The following is a 19671-nucleotide window of genomic DNA, read 5'->3' as shown; positions in this document are numbered from 1 at the left end:
CTGCCACTTCCCAGCAAATTAGGGACACTGTTGCTCCTGGGGTATCGGCGAGGACCATTCGCAACCGTCTCCATGAAGCTGGGCTACGGTCCCGCACACTGTTAGGCCGTCTTCCGCTCACGCCCCAACATCGTGCAGCCCGCCTCCAGTGGTGTCGCGACAGGCGTGAATGGAGGGACGAATGGAGACGTGTCGTCTTCAGCGATGAGAGTCGCTTCTGCCTTGGTGCCAATGATGGTCGTATGCGTGTTTGGCGCCGTGCAGGTGAGCGCCACAATCAGGACTGCATACGACCGAGGCACACAGGGCCAACACCCGGCATCATGGTGTGGGGAGCGATCTCCTACACTGGCCGTACACCACTGGTGATCGTCGAGGGGACACTGAATAGTGCACGGTACATCTAAACCGTCATCGAACCCATCGTTCTACCATTCCTAGACCGGCAAGGGAACTTGCTGTTCCAACAGGACAATGCACGTCCGCATGTATCCCGTGCCACCCAACGTGCTCTAGAAGGTGTAAGTCAACTACCCTGGCCAGCAAGATCTCCGGATCTGTCCCCCATTGAGCATGTTTGGGACTGGATGAAGCGTCGTCTCACGCGGTCTGCACGTCCAGCACGAACGCTGGTCCAACTGAGGCGCCAGGTGGAAATGGCATGGCAAGCCGTTCCACAGGACTACATCCAGCATCTCTACGATCGTCTCCATGGGAGAATAGCAGCCTGCATTGCTGCGAAAGGTGGATATACACTGTACTAGTGCCGATATTGTGCATGCTCTGTTGCCTGTTTCTATGTGCCTGTGGTTCTGTCAGTGTGATCATGTGATGTATCTGACCCCAGGAATGTGTCAATAAAGTTTCCCCTTCCTGGGACAATGAATTCACGGTGTTCTTATTTCAATTTCCAGGAGTGTATATCCTCGACCTGTCTCTGCAGACCAGCCACTTCCTTTACGACTGACCATATGGTTTTAATTTTATCCTGAGACTTAGCTATGCTATCTGCATACCACATACTTTTTGCCTTCCTAATAACTTTTTTAAGCACCTTACAATACTGTTTGAAATGGGCTGCTGCATTTAGATTGTGACTGTTTCTAACGTTTTGATATAATTGCCACTTTGTTCTACAAGATATTCTTATCCCTTTAGTCAGCCACCCAGGCTGCCTGTTTGTGCTAGTACCCTATTTTGAACATTCTAATGGAAAGCAACTTTCAAAGAGCACGAGAAAAGTCTTGAGGAAAGCATTATATTTATCGTCTACTGTATCAGCACTATAAACATCTAGCCACTCTTGTTCCTTGATAAGGTTTACAAAGGTCTCTACGGCAACTGGATCAGCTTTCCTAAAAAGTTGATAACTATATTTAAAATGTATTGCAGCACAAAAATCTTTTAGAGTTAAAATTTGTGCATCATGATCTGAAAGGCCATCACCTTTTTGCTAACAGAATGCCCTTCTAGTAATGAGGAATGAACAAAAATATTGTCTATGGTTGTTCTACTGTTCCCTTGCACTCTTGTTGGAAAGAATATGGTTTGCATAAGATTATATGAATTAAGGAGGTCTACCAGCATCCTTTTCCTTGCACAATCACTTATACAATTAATATTGAAGTCACCACATATAACTTACTTTTTGTATTTCCTATAAAGTGAACCAAAAACCTCCTCTAGCTTTAGCAAAAATGTTGTGAAATTGGAGTCTGGGGATCTATAAATAACAACAGTAAGAAGTTTAGCTCCACTAAATTTAACCACACCTCCACAACATTCAAACACCTTTTCAGTGCAGTACTTTGAAACATCAATTGACTCAAATGGGATACCGTTTTTCACATACATGGCTTCTCCCCCACACCGCAAAGAGCTCCTAGAAAAGCTGCCAGCCAACCTGTATCCTGGTAAAGGAAGCCTCTGAATTATCTCCTTATTTAAAGAGTGTTCAAATGTACCAATAATTTCAGAGTCAACATCTATAAGCAGTTCACTAACTTTATCTCTAATACCTTGTATATTTTGATGAAATATACTAATTCCCTCATTAATCGGATACCTAAGCTTTCGGGAGGACGACGGTTCAATCCCGCATCTGGCCATCCTGATTTAGGTTTTCCGTGATTTCCCTAAATCACTCCAGGCCAATGCCGGGATGGTTCCTCTGAAAGGGCACGGCCGACTTCCTTCCCCATCCTTCCCTAATCCGATGAGACCGATGACCACGCTGTCTGGTCTCCTTCCCCAAACCAACCAACCAACCTAAGCTTTGTCGAAAGTGGTTTCTTTGTTAGAGAGACTTCCCTTAAGCAGGAATACCTATCAGCTGACTTCAATCTAAAAAAGGTACAGCTCTAACACCCACAACTACCGGAATTTTCCCATGAGTGATCCCACCACCCCCACCTATGCTGTCACCTGTAAGCTTTGCCAACCTGCCCTTTCCATACCTGTTGAGGCGCAGGCCGTGTCTAGTGAAACCCGTCCTGCTGATAGATTCCACCGACACCACTGAAATGTGACTCATGCCTTCTGTCATCAGCGCACCCCCAAGTCTCATGTTATTACGCCTGACAGCTGTATTAAGATGAGGCCGATCGTGACGCTGAAACAGTTCCATGAAATGCACATTCGTGTTGCCAGTCTGAGTGGCTATCTTTTCCAGGTCACCATCTATGTCATACTCCCCATCCCTATCAATACTATTACCAGCCCCACCCACAATCACTACCTGATCCTCTTTAGTAAAATCCCTACATAACCCCCCTATGCTAACAGTCACCTGAGCCAATCCTGCATTAGGCTTCACAATGCTGGTGACCTGGTACTCACTCCCCAACACTTCCTGCAACTGCTAACCTACACCTCTACCATGAGAACTACCTAACAGCAGGACCTTCTTCTTTCTCTTAGACTTTGCAACTGTCATAGCCACCGTAACTGCGGAGGTCTGCTGCATACTTCCTACATCTACATTCAGTAGGAGGTCAAATCCTGAGCTGCTGCATCTTCTTGATATTTTTGTGTAGATAAAAGCATTGTCTGCAGACAGTCTGACAGTACTTTTGTCATTGTATTTTATATGAAACATTATTTTCTTGTAAGTTTCTGCCATTTAAAGAAATAAAGCTTTACCTGTTTGCAATAGTCCATGGTTTACATAACATTGCATGTGATGAAGATGAACTGTAAGGATTTCTTTTTAAAGTCTAACTGACATTTCAGTAGAAGCCTTCTTTTTTCAAGTACCACCAGTTTATTGAAGCTTACCTAGTGACTGTGGAACCTGTAACAATAATATATTAAAAATAGTGATGTGATTATACTGTTGTGTATTCCTTTTTTAACCTTATTATATACTCCATGTACTTTCCCCGTCTTTAATGACCTTGTCATCAATGGGGCATTAAACACCAGTCTTCCTTCCTTTTTGTAAGGTGCACATACCAAGATACCCATCTTAAAGTACCTTATGTGTTTTAACTGACAAAACCAGGTCATGGAAAGAGGTCATTTTAATCCCATTTTGAAACCAGGAAAAAAATTCAGCCATAAGTAGCTTCAGCAGTGCTGTATTACCACCTAACCAGGGAAAAGTCAGCTGGTACATTGTCTCATTTTTGAAATTCACACATGTGTTTAGACAAGAAATATCCAACATACTGGCTTCATACACAGCTCTTTTAATCATTAGTTATGAGTGACATTCCGTGTATACTCAGTTTCCGGTATCTTTGTCCTACTCATTAGGTTTAAAACAATTAACACTTCAGTTTTTTGTACTTCTTTGTTTTTATTAGTGAAACTATCATCTTTTTTTGCTATGTTTACCCTTATATGTTGTAGCTTTATTAACAACCAATTTTTGATTGCTTATTCCTATGGTAAGAGTTCCAACAAATTTTTAAATGTTCATATTATTATTATTATTTTATCAGTATAGTCAGTCATCATTGGCACATAACAACACTGTTCTTTCCACAGGTTTAGTACCAATAAGTGCAGAAGGAGTGGTAGTGACATCACACACGGGCGTTGTGTGTAAGCTCAACATCAAGGTGAATGAAAGTGAAGATATAATTGTTGAATCTGAAAATATTGTAACAAATTTCAAAACGAAAGATGTTGCTTTCTACGGAATAGCATGCAGCAGAAACCAAGCAGTATGGGCAATAGTTACAAGGTAATCCATTGAACTGTTAATGTGTTGGAGAGACTTTTAATCATTAAAATACATAGTAATGTATTCATTTTCATTTTGAGAACTAAGCATAATTTCTCAGAGAATTCAGATGAAGATTTAAGTTTTTAGTTTACTGTTCTGATACAGTAAAATTCCTCCCCCCATGAACCATGGACCTTGCCGTTGGTGGGGAGGCTTGTGTGCCTCAGCGATACAGATAGCTGTACCGTAGGTGCAACCACAATGGAGGGGTATCTGTTGAGAGGCCAGACAAACGTGTGGTTCCTGAAGAGGGGCAGAAGCCTTTCCAGTAGTTGCGAGGGCAACAGTCTGGATGATTGACTGATCTGGCCTTGTAACAATAACCAAAACGGCCTAGCTGTGCTGGTACTGCGAACGGCTGAAAGCAAGGGGAAACTACAGCCGTAATTTTTCACGAGGGCATGCAGCTTTACTGTATGATTAAATGATGATGGCGTCCTCTTGGGTAAAGTATTCCAGAGGTAAAATCGTCCCCCATTCGGATCTCCGGGCGGGGACTACTCAAGAGGATGTCGTTATGAGGAGAAAGAAAACTGGCGTTCTACGGATCGGAGCGTAGAATGTCAGATCACTTAATCGGGCAGGTAGGTTAGAAAATTTAAAAAGGGAAATGGATAGGTTAAAGTTAGATATAGTGGGAATTAGTGAAGTTCGGTGGCAGGAGGAACAAGACTTTTGGTCAGCCTACAGGGTTATAAAAACAAAATCAAATAGGGGTAATGCAGGAGTAGGTTTAATAATGAATAGGAAAATAGGAATGCGGGTAAGCTACTACAAACAGCATAGTGAACGCATTATTGTGGCCAAGATAGATACGAAGCCCACACCTACTACAGTAGTACAAGTTTATATGCCAACTAGCTCTGCAGATGACGAAGAAATTGAAGAAATCTATGATGAAATAAAAGAAATTACTCAGATAGTGAAGGGTGACGAAAATTTAATAGTCATGGGTGACTGGAATTCGGTAGTAGGAAAAGGGAGAGAAGGAAACGTAGTAGGTGAATATGGATTGGGGCTAAGAAATGAAAGAGGAAGCCGCCTGGTAGAATTTTGCACAGAGCACAACTTAATCATAGCTAACACTTGGTTCAAGAATCATACAAGAAGGCTGTATACATGGAAGAAGCTGGACATACTGACAGGTTTCAGACATATTATATAATGGTAAGACAGAGATTTAGGAACAAGGTTTTAAATTGTAAGACATTTCCAGGGGCAGATGTGGACTCTCACCACAATCTATTGGTTATGACCTGTAGATTATAACTGAAGAAACTGCAAAAAGGTGGGAATTTAAGGAGATGGGACCTGGATAAACTGAAAGAACCAGAGGTTGTACAGAGTTTCAGGGAGAGCATAAGGGAACAATTGACAGGAATGGGGGAAAGAAATACAGTAGAGGAAGAATGGGTAGCTTTGAGGGATGAAGTAGTGAAGGCAGCAGAGGATCAAGCAGGTAAAAAGACAAGGGCTAGAAGAAATCCTTGGGTAACAGAAGAAATATTGAATTTAATTGATGAAAGGAGAAAATATAAAAATGCAGTAAATGAAGCAGGCAAAAAGGAATACAAACGTCTCAAAAATGAGATCGAGAGGAAGTGCAAAATGGCTAAGCAGGGATGGGTAGAGGACAAATGTAAGGATGTAGAGGCTTATCTCACTAGGGGTAAGATAGATACAGCCTACAGGAAAATTAAAGAGGCCTTTGGAGGTAAGAGAACCACTTGCATGAACATCTAGAGCTCAGATGGAAACCCAGTTCTAAGCAAAGAAGGGAAAGCAGAAAGGTGGAAGGAGTATATAGAGGGTCTATACAAGGGCGATGTACTTGAGGACAATATTATGGAAATGGATGTAGATGAAGATGAAATGGGAGATACGATACTGCGTGAAGAGTTTGACAGAGCACTGAAAGACCTGAGTCAAAACAAGGCCCCAAGAGTAGACAACATTCCATTGGAACTACTGACGGCCTTGGGAGAGCCAGTCCTGACAAAACTCTACCATCTGGTGAGCAAGATGTATGAAACAGGCGAAATACCCTCAGACTTCAAGAAGAATATAATAATTCCAATCCCAAAGAAAGCAGGTGTTGACAGATGTGAAAATTACCGTACAATCAGTTATATAAGCCACAGCTGCAAAATACTAACACGAATTCTTTACAGACGAATGGAAAAACTAGTAGAAGCCGACCTCGGGGAAGATCAGTTTGGATTCCGTAGAAATGTTGGAACACGTGAGGTAATACTGACCTTACGACTTATCTTAGAAGAAAGATTAAGGAAAGGCAAACCTACGTTTCTAGCATTTGTAGACTTAGAGAAAGCTTTTGACAATGTTGACTGGAATGCTCTCTTTCAAATTCTAAAGGTGGCAGGGGTAAAATATAGGGAGCGAAAGGCTATTTATAATTTGTATAGAAACCAGATGGCAGTTATAAGAGTCGAGGGACATGAAAGGGAAGCAGTTGTTGGGAAGGGAGTAAGACAGGGTTGTAGCCTCTCCCCGATGTTATTCAATCTGTATATTGAGCAAGCAGTAAAGGAAACAAAAGAAAACTTCGGAGTGGGTATTAAAATCCATGAAGAAGAAATAAAAACTTTGAGGTTCGCCGATGACATTGTAATTCTGTCAGAGACAGCAAAGGACTTGGAAGAGCTGTTGAATGGAATGGATAGCGTCTTGAAAGGAGGGTATAAGATAAACATCAACAAAAGCAAAAAGAGGATAATGGAATGTAGTCGAATTAAGTCGGGTGATGCTGAGGGAATTAGATTAGGAAATGAGACACTTAAAGTAGTAAAGGAGTTTTGCTATTTGGGGAGCAAAATAACTGATGATGGTCGAAGTAGAGAGGATATAAAATGTAGACTGGCAATGGCAAGGAAAGCGTTTCTGAAGAAGAGAAATTTGTTAACATCGAGTATAGACTTAAGTGTCAGGAAGTCGTTTCTGAAAGTATTTGTATGGAGTGTAGCCAAGTATGGAAGTGAAACATGGACGATAAATTGTTTGGACAAGAAAAGAATAGAAGTTTTCGAAATGTGGTGCTACAGAAGAATGCTGAAGATTAGATGGGTAGATCACATAACTAATGAGGAGGTATTGAATAGGATTGGGGAGAAGAGAAGTTTGTGGCACAACTTGACCAGAAGAAGGGATCGGTTGGTAGGACATGTCTTGAGGCATCAAGGGATCACCAATTTAGTATTGGAGGGCAGCATGGAGGGTAAAAATCGTAGAGGGAGACCAAGAGATGAATACACCAAGCAGATTCAGAAGGATGTACATTGCAGTAGGTACTGGGAGATGAAGAAGCTTGCACAGGATAGAGTAGCATGGAGAGCTGCATCAAACCAGTCTCAGGACTGAAGACCACAACAACAACAGTAAAATTGTGAATTACCAATTGCATAACTCACAGGGCATCGGCAAAGTTTAGAGAATACAATCTTTTTTCCCCATCTTCTGGTGATGTTTTTATTACATGGCTTACATATGCATCAAGTCTCTCAGTATCTTATCTCCGAACTTCAGTCTTGTTCACCAACTGTTACTTCATTGCTGACAGACATATTTTGATGTTTAACTTAATGATAGTTCTCTTCCAGTAATCATTTGCTCTGTTTTCAAAATTGGATCTGCCTTATGTTTTACTACAAAATGCACATTCTTCATGTTGTTTCTTATTTCTGAACATAATGGAATTATGTATTTTTCTTTACTTCCAATGAAGACTCACTGTACAGAGGAAAAATTGAACATTGATACTTACTGTATCTCAAGTACTGAACTAGTATTGTATCTCTCTCTCTCTCTCACTCTCTCTCTCAAAATGCACACTACAACATAGTTCACAGTCCTGAAGCATCAAGTTCTCATGTCACAGTGAATACATAAGCATGCCCCAATTGTATTAGTCAACAATACAGGACTGTGGTTTACTGTGAAAGGTGCACATTAATTTTATGACTGTTATGTTTTTGAATAAACTGCTTATCATTAACCTGATGAATAACTGACATGAAGGTTCAGTGCCTCTTAAATCCCATTGCCTATCTTATCTACTACAAAGTAAAGATTTTGCCAGTAGTAATTTCTACCTCTATGAAATTGTGAAATGTTAAACCGTACATATACTTGAGTCCACTTCTGCATATACATTTTAACAGGTTAGCCTCTGATTATTTTTTAATCAGAATGTTGGAATTTTGTTTGTTCCTTGGCTCGGGTGCTGGCTGGACCAACATGTTGTGAGCTGTAAATGTGTTTAATGGGGTCACTTGGTAATTGTCCAAATAATATCCTACAAAATAAATACTATTGATGTGCAATTTCAAGCCAAAATGCAGTGGTAACTAGTGCCTTAGAAGTACATCAAACACCTCAAGGTTCTTTTGCACCTGTATCTTCATCTACATGACTACTCTGCAGTTCACAGTTAAGTGTCTGGCATAGGATTCATGAAACCACCTTCAAGCTATTTCTCTACCATTCCATTCTCGAACAGCGCACAGGGAAACCAAACACTTAAATCTTTCTGTGTGAGCTCTGATTTCTCTTATTTTATTATGAATAGCATATCTCCATGTGTAGGTGGATACCAACAAAATATTTCACATTCAGAGGAGAAAGTTGGTGATTGAAATTACAGGAAAAGATCCTGCCACCACAAAAAATGCCATGATTTCCACGCCAACTTGTGGACCATATCCATGACACACTCTCCCCTATTTTGCAGTAATACAAAATGAGCTGTTCTTCTTTGAACTTTCTCAATGCCCTGGTCAGTCCTGTCTGATGTGGATCCCATACCGCCCACCGATACTCCAAAAGAGGACAGACTAGTGTTGTGTAGGCAGTCTCTTTAGTAGACCTGTTGCTTATGATAAGTGTTCTGCCAGTAAAACATAGTCTCTGGTTCACTTTCCCCACAAAATTATCTATTGATATTTTTTCATTAATCCATCTTACTGCATAATACAGGGTGATTCAAAAAGAATACCACACCTTTAAAAAATGTATTTAATGAAAGAAACATAATATAACCTTCTGTTATACATCATTACAAAGAGTATTTATAAAGGTTTTTTTTCACTCAAAAACAAGTTCAGAGATGTTCAATATGGCCCCCTCCAGACACACGAGCAATATCAACCCGAAACTCCAACTCGTTCCACACTCTCTGTAGCATATGAGGCGTAACAGTTTGGATAGCTGCTGTTATTTCTCATTTCAAATCATCAATGGTGGCTGGGAGAGGTGGCCGAAACACCATATCCTTTACGTACCCCCATAAGAAAAAAATCGCAGGGGGTAAGATCAGGGCTTCTTGTAGGCCAGTGATGAAGTGCTCTGTCACAGGCTGCCTGGCGGCCGATCCATCGCCTCAGGTAGTTGACGTTCAGGTAGTTACGGACAGATAAGTGCCAATGTGGTGGCACTCCATCCTGCTGAAATTGTGGAATTTGCAGCTCTCTGCTAGCTCTGCGAGTCGATTTTCCTCGGCTGCGAACAAATGCTTGCTGGATGCATGCTACATTTTCATCACTCGTTCTCGGCCGTCCAGAACTTTTCCCTTTGCACAAACGCCCATTCTCTGTAAACTGTTTATTCCAACGTTTAATACACCACCTATCAGGAGGTTTAACACCATACTTCGTTCGAAATGCACGCTGAACAACTGTTGTCAATTCACTTCTGCCGTACTCAATAACACAAAAAGCTTTCTGTTGAGCGGTCGCCATCTTAGCATCAACTGACGCTGACGCCTAGTCAACAGCGCCTCAAGCGAACAAATGTACAACTAAATGAAACTTTATAGCTCCCTTAATTCGCCGACAGATAGTGCTTAGCTCTGCCTTTTGTCGTTGCAGAGTTTTAAATTCCTAAAGTTGTGGTATTCTTTTTGAATCACCCTGTATTTGTTGTGCCACAAAAGATTGAATGTCATTCCCCCACGTAATGTAGTGTAATTAGTCTGTAACTTTATGTTTTTGTGCTGTGTGTGTGTGTGTGTGTGTGTGTGTGTGTGTGTGTTTGTGGCAGGATTTGTGTAAGGGTGGTTTACAAAAGAATTTCTATCATAGAGAAATGCTAGGTGTTTCTACTGCATACTGTTATGAATAATTTGACTAACTGTAATCTATATGGAATTGACAATTAGGTCAAAGTGATTGCTTTTATAAGTACCATTTAGTGTATTTAGTGAGAATTGTTTCATCTCTCCTCAAAACATTTCCTTTCTGCTACTTGCAATACTTCTGATATCAGTATATACAAAAAAAAAGTGATAAAAAATTTTTTAGTCATGACTCTCAAGTAATAAAATGGCATTATTTCAATACCTTAAGAGCTTTGAAGCAAGAAAGACGGCACAATTTCTTGTATTCTTAACTTAGGAAGACTGATGCTGACAACAATTGTTGGTTGCAATAATCCTTCGTTCTTTTCCACTGCAAGAATCCTGAATTTTCCTTTTGTCAATTAGATATGTGATACGGAATAGGTTACTACTTTTCAAATAAGTCTAAACATCCAAGTTACGTCATTTCCTCATTTAACAATATTCACTACCAACAACTCATGTACTGGTTACAGCTGCTTTTTTACTGCTCTCCAACAGCTAACTTGCTTTGGCCTAACACCGGCCTGTATATGGATTCGTGACAATAGTATTGTTGTAATTACGAAATTTTACAATGGACAAAAAACCTTTACAAAATTATTTTTGTGTGCTAATACAATCAGCAAATAATAAAGTGTATTTTATGTGAACTGTTTCATAATATGAAAAGCTTTACTCTATAAATTTCATGGAATTAATTCTGGTAACAATTAATATACAAATATGTAAGTTCTGATCAAAAACAAATTAGTATTCTATTTGACTTCAGCAATGCTAACTACAATGCCAAGTCATCTGTACATAAACATAGACATTACACATAAGGATTAGGCATTAAGCCTTAAGAGTACTATATGATTGTGGGATATGTGATCATTATTTTACTGATCCCACTAGCTGGTATTGTCAGTAAATGAATCCTGATGATGATGATGCTTATGCTTCTTTATTCAAGCAGCTTCTCATTTGACCTCATAAGGCTGTTCCAGACCTCTCTAGCTCAGAAAAGAACCTGAGGATGTATTGCAAATCAAACTCGGGTACTTCCGCACTTAAGGCAGTGATGCTAAACGTTTGGCTACAGAGGTGATTAAATTAAAGGCCCCCCTCTCCCTTCATTATTCTCTCTGTATGTGAAGGAACTACTGTAGGGATTTTGACACCTTTTCATTAGGGAAAAAGAAAAAGACACTGAGTGGCATGTCAGGTGTTAATGTTTTGAAGTAAATCACTGTCACTTTAGTTTTTAAAAAACAGCAATCAGCACTGTATGACCATGTCAGGAGTGTTGCGGTAGAGGAGCAATCCTTTGATTGCCATATCACCATATTGCAGCTCATTTTGTTCATAGGTCTTTGGCGTGACTAATTGTTGATCCACGGGTAACAAATTTATTATAGGTGCAATCCTCATCCTGTTGATAAAAAAAACCATTATTTCGATGTTAGGTTTCACCTGTTCTGCTATCTTCTGTTATTGTGATGAAGCAATATTCTACAGGCTTGATTGTTGTTTTGTTTTTGGGTTATATCTACAACACCACATTTTATTACCTGCAACAGTTTTAGACAAAAACTTCTTAGGAATTCTAAAATCAATGAACAGGTGAAACAATTTTGAAACTTCCTCACACATTACAACTGTGTGCCAAAATGAGCCTTGAGCCCAGATACTTGACTTTTGTGGGCACTGCAGTAACTGGCTGCCATTACTGACAGAGCTACTATAGCATGACTCACAGATAAGTTTCTGCATGTACTTCTCTTGTATTATCCAAACTTCACAAAAGTACTTGAGTATACTCCACTGTAAGTGAAAAATTCATTCTGGAAACAACTCCTAAGATGTGCCTAAATCATTTCTCAGCGACATTCTTTCTTCAAGATGTAAACATAATATATATCTTATCTCCGACCTTCAGTCTTGTTCACCAACTGTTACTTCATTGCTGACAGACATATTTTGATGTTTAACTTAATGATAGTTCTCTTCCAATAATCATTTGCTCTGTTTTCAAAATTGGATCTGCCTTATGTTTTACTACAAAATGCACATTCTTCATGTTGTTTCTTATTTCTGAACATAATGTAATTATGTATTTTTCTTTACTTCCAATGAAGACTCACTGTACAGAGGAAAAACTGAACATTGATACTTACTGTATCTCAAGTAGTGAACTAGTATTGTATCTCTCTCTCTCTCTCTCTCTCTCTCTCTCTCTCTCTCTCTCTCAAAATGCACACTACAACATAGTTCACAGTCCTGAAGCATCAAGTTCTCATGTTACAGTGAATACATAGGCATGCCCCAATTGTATTAGTCAACAATACAGGACTATGGTTAACTGTGAAAGGTGCACATTAATTTTATGACTGTTATGTTTTTGAATAAATTACTTATCATTAACCTGATGAATAACTGACAAGAAGGTTCAGTGCCTCTTAAATCCCATTGCCTATCTTATCTACTACAAAGTAAAGATTTTGCCAGTAGTAATTTCTACCTCTATGAAATTGTGAAATGTTAAACCATACATATACTTGAGTCCACTTCTGCATATACATTTTAACAGGTTAGCCTCTGATCATTTGTTAATTGGAATGTTGGAATTTTGTTTGTTCCTTAGCTCGGGTGCTGGACCAACATGTTGTGAGCTGTAAATATGTTTAATGGGGTCACTTGGTAATTGTCCAAATAATATCCTACAAAAATAAATACTGTTGATGTGCAATTTCAAACCAAAATGCAGTGGTAACTAGTGCCTTAGAAGTACATCAGATACCTCAATGTTCATTTGCACCTGTATCTGCATCTACATGACTACTCTGCAGTTCACAGTTAAGTGTCTGGCATAGGATTCATGAAACCATCTTCAAGCTATTTCTCTACTGAAGATACATGTAATTTGCCAGCTGAAGATGGGTGCAAACCCGAAATGCATATTGGCATAAATGAAATGCATTAAAAAGTGGGTGGTTGCTGTATTTTTATAGTGAAATATCATTATCCACAGCCACGGAGCTCAACAGTCCAAATAAAATGGACAAATTGTTATTTCTCTACCATTCCATTCTCGAACAGTGCACAGGGAAACCAAACACTTAAATCTTTCTGTGTGAGCTCTGATTTCTCTTATTTTATTATGAAGAGCATTTCTCCATGTGTAGGTGGATGCCAACAAAATATTTTTACATTCAGAGGAGAAAGTTGGTGATTGAAATTTCAGGAAAAGATCCTGCCACCACAAAAAACGCCATGATTGCCACCCCAACTTGTGGACCATATCCATGACACACTTTCCCTATTTTGCAGTAATACAAAATGAGCTGTCCTTCTTTGAACTTTCTCAATGCCCTGGTCAGTCCTGTCTGATGTGGATCCCATACCGCCCACCGATACTCCAAAAGAGGACAGACTAGTGTTGTGTAGGCAGTCTCTTTAGTAGACCTGTTGCTTATGATAAGTGTTCTGCCAGTAAAACATAGTCTCTGGTTCACTTTCCCCACAAAATTATCTATTGATATTTTTTCATTAATCCATCTTACTGCATAATACAGGGTGATTCAAAAAGAATACCACACCTTTAAAAAATGTATTTAATGAAAGAAACATAATATAACCTTCTGTTATACATCATTACAAAGAGTATTTATAAAGGTTTTTTTTCACTCAAAAACAAGTTCAGAGATGTTCAATATGGCCCCCTCCAGACACACGAGCAATATCAACCCGAAACTCCAACTCGTTCCACACTCTCTGTAGCATATGAGGCGTAACAGTTTGGATAGCTGCTGTTATTTCTCATTTCAAATCATCAATGGTGGCTGGGAGAGGTGGCCGAAACACCATATCCTTTTTATACCCCCATAAGAAAAAAATCGCAGGGGGTAAGATCAGGGCTTCTTGTAGGCCAGTGATGAAGTGCTCTGTCACAGGCTGCCTGGCGGCCGATCCATCGCCTCAGGTAGTTGACGTTCAGGTAGTTACGGACAGATAAGTGCCAATGTGGTGGCACTCCATCCTGCTGAAATTGTGGAATTTGCAACTCTCTGCTAGCTCTGCGAGTCGATTTTCCTCGGCTGCGAACAAATGCTTGCTGGATGCGTGCTACATTTTCATCACTCGTTCTCGGCCGTCCAGAACTTTTCCCTTTGCACAAACGCCCATTCTCTGTAAACTGTTTATTCCAACGTTTAATACACCACCTATCAGGAGGTTTAACACCATACTTCGTTCGAAATGCACGCTGAACAACTGTTGTCAATTCACTTCTGCCGTACTCAATAACACAAAAAGCTTTCTGTTGAGCGGTCGCCATCTTAGCATCAACTGACGCTGACGCCTAGTCAACAGCGCCTCAAGCGAACAAATGTACAACTAAATGAAACTTTATAGCTCCCTTAATTCGCCGACAGATAGTGCTTAGCTCTGCCTTTTGTCGTTGCAGAGTTTTAAATTCCTAAAGTTGTGGTATTCTTTTTGAATCACCCTGTATTTGTTGTGCCACAAAAGATTGAATGTCATTCCCCCACGTAATGTAGTGTAATTAGTCTGTAACTTTTTGTTTTTGTGCTGTGTGTGTGTGTGTGTGTGTGTGTGTGTGTGTGTTTGTGGCAGGATTTGTGTAAGGGTGGTTTACAAAAGAATTTCTATCATAGAGAAATGCTAGGTGTTTCTACTGCATACTGTTATGAATAATTTGACTAACTGTAATCTATATGGAATTGACAATTAGGTCAAAGTGATTGCTTTTATAAGTACCATTTAGTGTATTTAGTGAGAATTGTTTCATCTCTCCTCAAAACATTTCCTTTCTGCTACTTGCAATACTTCTGATATCAGTATATACAAAAAAAAAGTGATAAAAAAATTTTTAGTCATGACTCTCAAGTAATAAAATGGCATTATTTCAATACCTTAAGAGCTTTGAAGCAAGAAAGACGGCACAATTTCTTGTATTCTTAACTTAGGAAGACTGATGCTGACAACAATTGTTGGTTGCAATAATTCTTCGTTCTTTTCCACTGCAAGAATCCTGAATTTTCCTTTTGTCAATTAGATATGTGATACGGAATAGGTTACTACTTTTCAAATAAGTCTAAACATCCAAGTTACGTCATTTCCTCATTTAACAATATTCACTACCAACAACTCATGTACTGGTTACAGCTGCTTTTTTACTGCTCTCCAACAGCTAACTTGCTTTGGCCTAACACCGGCCTGTATATGGATTCGTGACAATAGTATTGTTGTAATTACGAAATTTTACAATGGACAAAAAACCTTTACAAAATTATTTTTGTGTGCTAATACAATCAGCAAATAATAAAGTGTATTTTATGTGAACTGTTTCATAATATGAAAAGCTTTACTCTATAAATTTCATGGAATTAATTCTGGTAACAATTAATATACAAATATGTAAGTTCTGATCAAAACCAATTAGTATTCTATTTGACTTCAGCAATGCTAACTACAATGCCAAGTCATCTGTACATAAACATAGACATTACACATAAGGATTAGGCATTAAGCCTTAAGAGTACTATATGATTGTGGGATATGTGATCATTATTTTACTGATCCCACTAGCTGGTATTGTCAGTAAATGAATCCTGATGATGATGATGCTTATGCTTCTTTATTCAAGCAGCTTCTCATTTGACCTCATAAGGCTGTTCCAGACCTCTCTAGCTCAGAAAAGAACCTGAGGATGTATTGCAAATCAAACTCGGGTACTTCCGCACTTAAGGCAGTGATGCTAAACGTTTGGCTACAGAGGTGATTAAATTAAAGGCCCCCCTCTCCCTTCATTATTCTCTCTGTATGTGAAGGAACTACTGTAGGGATTTTGACACCTTTTCATTAGGGAAAAAGAAAAAGACACTGAGGGACATGTCAGGTGTTAAGGTTTTGAAGTAAATCACTGTCACTTTAGTTTTTAAAAAAACAGCAGTCAGCACTGTATGACCGTGTCAGGACTGTTGTGGTAGAGGAGCAATCCTTTGATTGCCATATCACCATATTGCAGCTCATTTTGTTCATAGGTCTTTGGCGTGACTAATTGTTGATCCACGGGTAACAAATTTATTATAGGTGCAATCCTCATCCTGTTGATAAAAAAAACCATTATTTCGATGTTAGGTTTCACCTGTTCTGCTATCTTCTGTTATTGTGATGAAGCAATATTCTACAGGCTTGATTGTTGTTTTGTTTTTGGGTTATATCTACAACACCACATTTTATTACCTGCAACAGTTTTAGACAAAAACTTCTTAGGAATTCTAAAATCAATGAACAGGTGAAACAATTTTGAAACTTCCTCACACATTACAACTGTGTGCCAAAATGAGCCTTGAGCCCAGATACTTGACTTTTGTGGGCACTGCAGTAACTGGCTGCCATTACTGACAGAGCTACTATAGCATGACTCACAGATAAGTTTCTGCATGTACTTCTCTTGTATTATCCAAACTTCACAAAAGTACTTGAGTATACTCCACTGTAAGTGAAAAATTCATTCTGGAAACAACTCCTAAGATGTGCCTAAATCATTTCTCAGCGACATTCTTTCTTCAAGATGTAAACATAATATGTATCTTATCTCCGACCTTCAGTCTTGTTCACCAACTGTTACTTCATTGCTGACAGACATATTTTGATGTTTAACTTAATGATAGTTCTCTTCCAATAATCATTTGCTCTGTTTTCAAAATTGGATCTGCCTTATGTTTTACTACAAAATGCACATTCTTCATGTTGTTTCTTATTTCTGAACATAATGTAATTATGTATTTTTCTTTACTTCCAATGAAGACTCACTGTACAGAGGAAAAACTGAACATTGATACTTACTGTATCTCAAGTAGTGAACTAGTATTGTATCTCTCTCTCTCTCTCTCTCTCTCTCTCTCTCTCTCTCTCTCTCTCTCTCAAAATGCACACTACAACATAGTTCACAGTCCTGAAGCATCAAGTTCTCATGTTACAGTGAATACATAGGCATGCCCCAATTGTATTAGTCAACAATACAGGACTATGGTTAACTGTGAAAGGTGCACATTAATTTTATGACTGTTATGTTTTTGAATAAATTACTTATCATTAACCTGATGAATAACTGACAAGAAGGTTCAGTGCCTCTTAAATCCCATTGCCTATCTTATCTACTACAAAGTAAAGATTTTGCCAGTAGTAATTTCTACCTCTATGAAATTGTGAAATGTTAAACCGTACATATACTTGAGTCCACTTCTGCATATACATTTTAACAGGTTAGCCTCTGATCATTTGTTAATTGGAATGTTGGAATTTTGTTTGTTCCTTAGCTCGGGTGCTGGACCAACATGTTGTGAGCTGTAAATATGTTTAATGGGGTCACTTGGTAATTGTCCAAATAATATCCTACAAAAATAAATACTGTTGATGTGCAATTTCAAACCAAAATGCAGTGGTAACTAGTGCCTTAGAAGTACATCAGATACCTCAATGTTCATTTGCACCTGTATCTGCATCTACATGACTACTCTGCAGTTCACAGTTAAGTGTCTGGCATAGGATTCATGAAACCATCTTCAAGCTATTTCTCTACTGAAGATACATGTAATTTGCCAGCTGAAGATGGGTGCAAACCCGAAATGCATATTGGCATAAATGAAATGCATTAAAAAGTGGGTGGTTGCTGTATTTTTATAGTGAAATATCATTATCCACAGCCACGGAGCTCAACAGTCCAAATAAAATGGACAAATTGTTATTTCTCTACCATTCCATTCTCGAACAGTGCACAGGGAAACCAAACACTTAAATCTTTCTGTGTGAGCTCTGATTTCTCTTATTTTATTATGAAGAGCATTTCTCCATGTGTAGGTGGATGCCAACAAAATATTTTTACATTCAGAGGAGAAAGTTGGTGATTGAAATTTCAGGAAAAGATCCTGCCACCACAAAAAATGCCATGATTGCCACCCCAACTTGTGGACCATATCCATGACACACTTTCCCTATTTTGCAGTAATACAAAATGAGCTGTCCTTCTTTGAACTTTCTCAATGTCCTAGTCAGTCCTGTCTGATGTGGATCCCATACCATCCATTGATACTCCAAAAGAGGACAGACTAGTGTTGTGTAGGCAGTCTCTTTAGTAGACCTGTTGCATCTGATAAGTGTTCTGCCAGTAAAACATAGTCTCTGGTTCACTTTCACAACAAAATTATCTATTGATATTTTTTCATTAATCCATCTTACTGCATAATATTTGTTGTGTCACAAAAGAATGAATGTCGTTCTCCCAGGTTATGTACTGTAATTTGTCTGTAACTTTATGTTTTTGTGGTGTGTGTGTGTTTTGTGGCAGGATTTGTGTAAGGGTGGTTTACAAAAGAATTTCTATCATAGAGACAGTAGGAAAGTAGTGATGCGGTCTCTTGCTAGGTGTTTCTACTGTATACTGTTATGAATAATTTGACTAACTGTAATCTGTATGGAATTGACAGTTAGATCAAAGTGATTGCTTTTATAAGTACCATTTAGTGTATTTGGTGAGAATTGTTTCATCTCTTCTAACTCCTCAAAACATTTCCTTTCTGCTACTTGCAATACTTCTGATATCAGTATATACAAAAAAAGCGATACAAAATTTTTTAGTCATGACTCTCAAGTAATAAAATGGCATTATTTCAATACCTTAAGAGTTTTGAAGCAAGAAAGATGGCATGATTTCTTGTATTCTTAACTTAGAAAGACTGATGCTGACGACAATTTTTGGTTGCAATAATTCTTCGTTCTTTTCCACAGCAAAAATCCTGAATTTTCCTTTTGTCAATTAGATACATGATATGGAATAGGTTACTACTTTTCAAATAAGTCTAAACATCCAAGTTACGTCATTTCCTCATTTAACAATATTCACTACCAACAACTCATGTACTGGTCACAGCTGCTTTCTTACTGCTCTCCAACAGCTAACTTACTTTGGCCTAACACTGGCCTGTATATAGATTCATGACAATAGTATTGTTGTGATTATGAAATTTTACAATGGACAAAAAACCTTTACAAAATTATTTTTGTGTGCTAATACAATCAGCAAATAATAAAGTGTATTTTATGTGAACTGTTTCATAATATGAAAAGCTTTACTCTATAAATAACATGGAACTAATTCTGGTAACAATTAATATACGAATATGTAAGTTCTGATCAAAAACAAATTAGTATTCTAATTGACTTCAGCAATGCTAACTACAATGCCAAGTCATCTATACATAAACATAGACACCACACATAAGGATTAGGCATTAAGCCT

General features: G+C 38.6%; 1 protein-coding gene across 3 annotated transcripts in view; it reads left to right on the top strand.

The window, feature by feature from the left end:
• Positions 1–19671, top strand: part of LOC124605116 (T-cell immunomodulatory protein) — a 450797-nt gene that overhangs the window by 408201 nt on the left and 22925 nt on the right. For all 3 annotated transcript variants that reach the window (XM_047136574.1, XM_047136576.1, XM_047136575.1), the window contains one exon: positions 3991–4189. In XM_047136574.1, the coding sequence (XP_046992530.1) occupies positions 3991–4189 (199 nt within the window). The remainder of the gene's footprint in view (positions 1–3990; positions 4190–19671) is intronic.

This window comes from Schistocerca americana, chromosome 3 (assembly GCF_021461395.2).
Source record: "Schistocerca americana isolate TAMUIC-IGC-003095 chromosome 3, iqSchAmer2.1, whole genome shotgun sequence".
In the NCBI taxonomy this organism is placed as follows: Eukaryota; Metazoa; Arthropoda; class Insecta; order Orthoptera; family Acrididae; genus Schistocerca; species Schistocerca americana.
Note: the sequence above shows the minus strand (reverse complement) of the source record. Positions and strands in the feature narration are given on the sequence as shown.